Source organism: Rhinoderma darwinii, chromosome 1, assembly GCF_050947455.1.
Source record: "Rhinoderma darwinii isolate aRhiDar2 chromosome 1, aRhiDar2.hap1, whole genome shotgun sequence".
Lineage (NCBI taxonomy): Eukaryota > Metazoa > Chordata > Amphibia > Anura > Rhinodermatidae > Rhinoderma > Rhinoderma darwinii.
The window spans coordinates 309,292,932-309,301,723 of NC_134687.1; the positions used below are offsets into that span (position 1 = coordinate 309,292,932).

Consider the following 8,792-nt stretch of genomic DNA (forward strand, 5'->3'; position numbering starts at 1 on the left):
CGCATCACAGGAAAGACAGCGGGAGCTCAGGGAGTTAAATGCATGGCTTAAGTCTTGGTGTAGAGGAGAAGGATTTGGGTTCCTAGAGCACTGGGCTGACTTTTCATTGGGGTACAATCTGTATTCTACAGATGATTTGCACCTAAATGGAAGGGGGTCCGCTGTGCTGGGGGAGAGAATTCTAGCTGGGGTGGCGGAGTGTTTAAACTAGGGCTGAGGAGGGAGGCCAATGTAGGAAATAAAGGGGTAGTTAGGTTAGAGAGGGGTCAGACTATATTGGTGGGGGGAGAAACAGACGGTGGGGAGAGGACTAGACAACAAGATAAGGAGATCCTTTCGTTACAAAACAGCAGTGAAAATAAAAAGGCCCAAATGTCAAATAATCACATTTCTGATAGTGAAAGTGAAACATTTAAAGGCAAGTTAAAGTGTATGTTCACAAATGCCAGAAGTCTAGCGAGCAAAATGGGGGAGCTGGAGGCCTTGATACTGGAAGAAAATATAGATATAGTTGGTGTTGCTGAAACATGGCTGGCATCTTCACATGACTGGGCTGTAAATCTACAGGGTTTTACACTGTTTCGGAAAGACAGGGCAAATAGGAAAGGTGGTGGTGTATGTCTGTATGTGAGAAGCGATATGAAGGTAAGTGTGAATGAGACATTAGAGGGTGAAGACTGTGAGGAGGTTGAAACCTTGTGGGTGGAATTACAAAGGGAAGTAAACACTGAAAAAATTACTTTTGGTGTAATCTATAGACCCCCCAATATAACTGAAGAGATAGAAGGTCAAATATATAAACAAATGGAGCGGGCTGCACAGGCGGGTACTGTAGTGATAATGGGAGATTTTAATTATCGGGATATTAATTGGTGTCATGGTTCGGCTTCAACTGCAAAGGGGAGACATTTCCTTAACCTGTTGCAGGAAAATTTTATGTGCCAGTTTGTGGAAGACCCGACTAGAGGTGAAGCTCTGTTGGATCTGGTCATTTCTAATAATGCAGAGCTTGTTGGGAATGTCAATGTTCGTGAAAACCTCGGTAACAGTGATCACAATATAGCTACATTTTACCTATACTGTAAAAAACAAACGCAGGCTGGGAGGGCAAAAACATTTAATTTTAAGAAAGCCAATTTCCCCAGGATGAGGGCGGCAATTCAGGATATAGACTGGGAAGAACTAATGTCAAATAATGGGACAAATGATAAATGGGAGATTTTCAAATCTACTTTGGGTAATTATAGTGCAAAATGTATTCCTACAGGTAACAAGTATAAACGACTCAAATTAAACCCCACATGGCTTACACCTTCTGTGAAAGGGGCAATACATGACAAAAAAAGGGCATTTAAAAAATACAAATCTGAGGGTAAATCTGCAGCCTTTGTAAAATATAAAGAGCTTAATAAAATCTGTAAAAATGTAATAAAATCAGCAAAAATACAAAATGAAAGGCAGGTGGCCAAGGATAGTAAAACAAATCCTAAAAAATTCTTCAAGCATATAAATGCAAAAAAGCCAAGGTCTGAACATGTAGGACCCTTAGATAGTGGTAATGGGGAGTTGGTCACAGGGGATCAAGAGAAGGCAGAGTTACTAAATGGGTTCTTCCGCTCTGTATATACAACAGAAGAAGGAGCAGCTGATGTAGCCGCTGCCGGTGCTGTTAATATATCAGTTGATATACTGAATTGGATGAATGTAGATATGGTCCAAGCTAAATTAAATAAAATAAATGTACACAAGGCCCCGGGACCAGATGGGTTACACCCTAGAGTTCTTAAAGAGCTTAGTTCAGTTATTTCTGTCCCCCTCTTCATAATATTTAGAGAGTCTCTCATGAGTGGTATAGTGCCAAGGGACTGGCGCAGGGCAAATGTGGTGCCTATTTTCAAAAAGGGCTCTAGGTCTTCGCCGGGTAATTATAGACCAGTAAGCTTAACATCAATTGTGGGGAAAATGTTTGAGGGGCTATTGAGGGACTATATACAGAATTATGTGACAATAAATAGTATTATAAGTGACAGCCAGCATGGTTTTACAAAGGACAGAAGCTGTCAAACCAACCTGATTTGTTTTTATGAAGAGGTAAGCAGAAGCCTAGACAGAGGGGCCGCTGTGGATATAGTGTTTTTGGACTTTGCAAAGGCATTTGACACTGTCCCTCATAGACATCCAATGGGTAAATTAAGGACTATAGGTTTAGAAAGTATAGTTTGTAATTGGATTGAGAATTGGCTCAAGGACCGAATCCAGAGAGTTGTGGTCAATGATTCCTACTCTGAATGGTCCCCAGTTATAAGTGGTGTACCCCAGGGTTCCGTGCTGGGACCACTATTATTCAACTTATTTATTAATGATATAGAGGATAGGATTAATAGCACTATTTCTATTTTTGCAGATGACACCAAGCTATGCAATATAGTTCAGACTATGGAAGATGTTTGTGAATTGCAGGCAGATTTAAACAAACTAAGTGTTTGGGCGTCCACTTGGCAAATGAAGTTTAATGTAGATAAATGTAAAGTTATGCATCTGGGTACGAAAAACCTGCAAGCATCATATGTCCTAGGGGGAGCTACACTGGGGGAGTCAATTGTTGAGAAGGATCTGGGTGTACTTGTAAATCATAAACTAAATTTCAGCATGCAGTGTCAATCAGCTGCTTCAAAGGCCAGCAAAATATTGTCGTGTATCAAAAGAGGCATGGACTCGCGGGACAGGGATGTAATATTACCACTTTACAAAGCATTAGTGAGGCCTCATCTAGAATATGCAGTCCAGTTCTGGGCTCCAGTTCATAGAAAGGATGCCCTGGAGTTGGAAAAAATACAAAGAAGAGCAACGAAGCTAATAAGGGGCATGGAGAATCTAAGTTATGAGGAAAGATTAAAAGAACTAAACCTATTTAGCCTTGAGAAAAGACGACTAAGGGGGGACATGATTAACTTATATAAATATATGAATGGCGCATACAAAAAATATGGTGAAATCCTGTTCCATGTAAAACCCCCTCAAAAAACAAGGGGGCACTCCCTCCGTCTGGAGAAAAAAAGGTTCAACCTGCAGAGGCGACAAGCCTTCTTTACTGTGAGAACTGTGAATATATGGAATAGCCTACCGCAGGAGCTGGTCGCAGCAGGGACAGTAGATGGCTTTAAAAAAGGCTTAGATAATTTCCTAGAACAAAAAAATATTAACTGCTATGTGTAGAAATTTTTTACTTCCCCTTTCCCATCCCACTTCCCCTTTCCCATCCCTTGGTTGAACTTGATGGACATGTGTCTTTTTTCAACCGTACATACTATGTATGTAACTATGTATGTAACTATGTATTCCTATTGTTTTTTATGCATTTACAGAGTCTCTTTTTGCACTTTCCTGGCCCATGAGTTTCCTGATTTGGTCCACAAGGTGGTCATGATTAATGGTGGTGGTCCAACAGCCCTCGAACCCAGCCTGTGCTCTATCTTCAATATGCCCACATGTGTGTTGCATTGTCTGTCTCCTTGCCTTGCGTGGAGCTTCCTCAAGTGAGTTAAATTTAACCATTGGATATCTGGTCTACCTGTGACTCTTGACTAGCTTAGCTCCTTAACAAGTTATACATTCCTTATCTTCAGTTGCCATGTAGATCCTCTACAAGATCATAGACAGCAGTGTGAATATGTACAGTACAATATTCTTTAGTTTCAAGAACAAAGCAGAAAACATTTATTAAACAAAAAATGAGAGCCTTGACAACTAAATATGGTATCACATTTTTTTTGTATTTCGTGTGTCCACCCTTTGCCTGTATTACAGTCTCCATTTTTTTGGACTTGATTTCAGGTTTTCAAAGGGTAGAGATATTTTCCAAGCTTCTATTAAACACCTCCAAAATTCAGTCTTAGAAGTTGGATGTATTTCCTGCTTCTCATGACCCAATTAATACCAACATATACAATGACGTTGAGGATCGGGCTCTGGGGTGGCCAGTTCATTATTCAGAGGACATAAGCAGCTTTTTTGATAAGTGTAGTCTTCACATCTCTGTTATTGGCTTCATTATGCTGCGGCAGAATGAATTCCCAGTCAAGCATTTTCTAGATGGTATGATTCTACTTATCAGCATTCATCAAGCTTTCGGTCAAAAAGGAATAACCAACTCGAGGAAGTACTATAATCTTCCACCATGCTTGACTGATGGTTGTAGACATAGTTAATGTGTTTCTATCATGAATGAAAAAGACTGATCAGCTCAACGATTAGTAAACTAGATCACGATCCTCATCCCTGGCAGAGCAAGGAAAATAAATCCTTTGTGTCGATTCCCAGGTGCATAACATGTAGATGAAAATTGGCTTGTCTCCAGTGAAAAGTCCAAAGCTGTAGTTAAAAACAAACAAGGTTTATTGAAGCATCTTTAAAAGCACAAAATAACATCCATGGATTTACATTTACGGGTTACAAACCTTGCACAGATTCTCAATCACAGCAAGTCTTTCCAAATTCAAATATATTTTTTAAATCCTAATTTCTTATATACTTACCCTTTTTAATTGGACACAGTTCCCACACTGACAGTCATCAGGGGCTCTTGTCATATCGATGATGTTGTGTCTTTACCCCTTAACGGCCAGGCCTATTTTTCCCTTAATAACCAAGCATTTTTTTGGGGTGTCTGTGTCTCTCCTCTGTCACCCGCCAGCTGCTCCCTCCTCCTGCTCCCGTCTCCCCTCTCAGTAGACTTCTATGGGCAGCTGTAACCTGATCCTTCAGTGAGCTGTTTTAATCTTTGTCTCACTAAAAACAAATTTTAGAAGTAAAATGAGTGAACAGTTGAAGGGAAGAAGGGGTAGCAATAATGGCATGATAAGTGGAGAAAGAGGTTACACTTTAAGAGGCACGTGACCACGGCAGCCAGTCACTGGCTGTAATGGTGATATTTCATACATAGTGATGTCATCAAATTGCACCAAATTTAAAAGATAAATAAATTAGTATTAATATTTTTAAAAAATTTGGAAAAATGTCAATTTTTTTTAGGGATCATAAAACTAAACTAAAGTGGTGGCAATGTGGGCAAAATTATAGAAGACATTAAATATAGATAGTTTTTATATATTACTTAGTATTGGAGGTTGTTGTGTAATTTTCTGATAGATTACTCCTGCTTGTCTTGTTGACACTAATAAAATGACTTAATTACCGTTTTGTTTGGAAATTAAAGGGAATTTCTCACAAATAACATATATTACTTATCTATAGGATGGGTATGGTAGTAAATGTTGGATTGGTGGGGGTCTGACTGCAGAGACCTACAATGATCACTCGTAAGCCATAGTTCTTATATGGTCATCCGCTAGAGGGAGGAGAACCCAGGTCCATACAGATCTGTGGGAGATATGGAAATATGTGAGCGGTCAGGCCCCCAGCGATTTAACATTTATCACCTATAATTGCGCCATGGATTGGTCATAAATGTTGGTCTCGACATTTTATATGGGAAAGTACTGTATCATCAGTTAAGCATGTTAGTTTGGGAAAATGCCACCCTGCAGAAACTAAAATTGTATATGCCATGGTGTAATTGTGGTTATATATAGCCACAGAAGCATATGGAACAGTATATTTTTAAAGAACAATAATGAAATGACCGGGTCACTGTATATGTCCTTTTTATGATCTGTTTTCTCTCTGTCATGCCAGGGCTGGCTTTGCTCGACAAGGTGCCAAAGAGAAACAGCTCTTACGAGAGGGTAATGCCTTCAATGTGTCATCCTTTGTACTACGAGCCATGATGAGCGGCCAGTACTGGCCAGAGGGAGATGAGGTTTACCATGCAGAATTATCTGTCCCCGTGCTGTTGGTGCATGGCATGCATGACAAGTTTGTTCCACTTGATGAAGACCAAAGGATGGCAGAGGTAAATCAATTCAAACTTGCTAAACCTGCAATGGGTGAATGCCATAATTTGCATTAGCTGTCATTGCCTGTTTGTCTTGTTAATATGCAGCCATACCAAATGATATAATGTACTAAGATTACTAACATCTTAATCTACACAGCTGCCAGATCAGAAATATCTCTGTTGGAAATCTTGACCACATGATTTTGGCCGGTACCTCTGCAGAAAACTCTGCAACGCAGTTAAAAATAGAAACAAAGGTTTGACAGGCACAGTATAGCAGCAGTTTATGGTATTTAGCCTGTAAATATAGAGACATCTAGTGGTCACAAGTAGAAGTACAGAATGAAAAGCGCAACATTCAATCGCAGATTTCTTACAGTCTGCAGTCTTGCTACATGGCAGGTGTTTGCTTTTATTTTTTGTTCTGCACTACTTTTTTTGTTTTCACTGTATACCACAACAAGGTACAGTACAAGGCCAGTAAATGGGGTTTTACACATGGTGTAAAAAATCTGAACGGATTTCTTTTTTATTTCACTCTTCGCAAAACAGAGGGTGTGATCAACGGCAAATGCGTGGCAAAATCTGTCTAAACATACCCTTAAACTATGTATTATGCACAATCCTGATCCATATAACAAATGTCATGTGGATTTTGCTGCGGATATGATTTCATTCATTGTATTGCAATGAATGAACTCTACAGTGAAAATCCGCTACACTTTTGCAACAGATAGGGCATGCTGCAGATTTCAAATCCCCCCCGCATGCCTAGAATCTGCTGTGGATTTTCTACGCTGTAAATGATTGGAGTTTGTACTATGTTGAGGAATTTCGGTGCAGATTCCACAGCCAAAATGATGCAATAAATAAGTAATGTGTGAACCTGGCCTGACAGTTTTTGTCTGAATATAATATCCAATCTTGTCTGATCCTAAATTACAAGAATCGTTTATAGTACAAAAAAAATCAATAAATATGCTTTGATTTTTTTTTTTTTTAATTAGTTGATGCTTCATACCTTCCCTGATCAGAGATGAAAGATTTTTTTTAAAAGATTTGTTTGAATATCTGAGTAATTGTATTAGACTAATTCCTTCTACAGAAGCGTATAGCCTGTATAAGCTTATGAGACTGGTATTCAGCACGAAAAAATGAATAACAAAACATATAACAAAAATAAAAAGTTAAAAAAATTATGAATATCTTTGGTTTGTTGGATAATTTTGTGTTTATGTTGTTATAATACATTTTCCTTATTCTACAGATCCTTTTGGTCAGCTTTCTAAAGATCATAGAAGAGGGCAGTCACATGGTCATGCTGGAGTGTCCAGAAACTGTTAACACCTTGCTTCATGAGTTCTTTCTATGGGAGCCAGAGGCGCAGAACACGAGTGCAGAAGAAGCTGTAAATGAGTGAAGAGGAAAAGTCATAGCTGACCTTACTGAGCAACAGAAGAGAGACTTTTCTGCTGATTGCCCAAGCAGCGACATAAGTCAACGTTTGGAGAAGACGTCTGATGGTCTGCAAGCGAATGGCCAAAGTTTTAGACTTTGATTCGCAGCGAAGATGGCGTCCAGGGAGAATATTGTTTCTGACAATTCAGGAACTTTAGATAATACAACTGTTAAAAGAGGTCCTCCACCATTTGACCTCCGATTGTCCAAGGTCCCTTGTGGGTAACATCAAATTGATCATTATTGTAGATTTGTTGTTTGTTACCTCTTAAAGAACCTTACTGGTCATAGGCCCAAGTAAAAGGAATGGTTTTTAAAAGGCTGAGCAATGATAAGAGCTGAGGTTACAGAATTATTATAAATAAGATCCTATTACAGTCCACCTGTGAAATAACTGTGGATGCCAAAACCCAACTGTGGCAGACAAATGGTTCATATTCCATCTGATGTCAAGCCTAGTGGATAAGAGGCTACTTGTAGAAATTGCTGAAATCACATAGAGAATATGTAAAGATATATAAATAATGTTGATAATGTATTTTCTGTGGCTCATATTTGAGATGACTGCCTTGTCCATTTCCTTCTGTTGTAAACATGAAGGTTGTTTGAAGGCAGTATTCAATCAAAGTAAACTTGTCATTTATAAGATGTTTCTGACTTTTTTATTCTGTAAGCCTTGGAAAATAGTCATGTGATGTAATAATAGTTTAAAGCAGGGGTGGGATTCAAATTTTTAACAACAGGTTCCCTGTTTTTCAGATGAAGACATGCAGGGGGGTTCACGGTGTTTTGCGGTGTATCGCGCCATTGAAAATGATTCTAATAATAAAATAAGACAATTATGATATTCAAAATACCCCCTACATTTAAGTGGACTCTAAATAAAGAAATTCCCTGTCCAGAATGTTTTAGTGTGGATTGCCACACTATTTATATAATTACATAAGCGTACAGACCTACTTACACATTATATTAAACTCATCCATTACGTATAGGCTTATATGCGCACATTCAATATCCTAAGAGTGCTCAGCCCATTTAGTTAGGCTGTGCACATGAGAAGGGTGGAGGACAGTGCAGCGTGCGCAGTAAGCCGCGACAATTCTCCCGGCTAATGCACAGATACAGTGCCAGGAGCAAGCTCAGTACATATATATATAACACCAGAACAAAGCTCAGTACATATATATAACACCAGAACAAAGCTCAGTACATATATATAACACCAGAACAAAGCTCAGTACATAAATACAGCACCAAAACAAAGCTCAGTGCAAATATACAGCACCAGAACATATATGTACTGAGATTTGTTCTGGTGCTGTATATATGTACTGAGCTTGGTCTGGGGCTGTATTTATGTACTGAGCTTGGTTCTGGTGCTCCATATATGTACTAAGCTTTGTTGTAGTGCTGTCTATATGTACTGAGCTTGGTT

At 39.0% G+C, this 8,792-nt stretch overlaps 1 protein-coding gene across 1 annotated transcript in view; it reads left to right on the top strand.

Annotated features, from left to right (window-relative positions):
* ABHD8 (abhydrolase domain containing 8) overlaps positions 1 to 8,000 on the top strand; it is a 32,104-nt gene extending 24,104 nt beyond the window's left edge. Inside the window, exons 3-5 of the mRNA XM_075825516.1 lie at positions 3,366 to 3,536; positions 5,695 to 5,911; positions 7,164 to 8,000. Coding sequence (XP_075681631.1) covers positions 3,366 to 3,536; positions 5,695 to 5,911; positions 7,164 to 7,316 — 541 coding nt within the window. The 3' untranslated portion in view covers positions 7,317 to 8,000. The remainder of the gene's footprint in view (positions 1 to 3,365; positions 3,537 to 5,694; positions 5,912 to 7,163) is intronic.
* Positions 8,001 to 8,792: the final 792 nt, after the last annotated feature.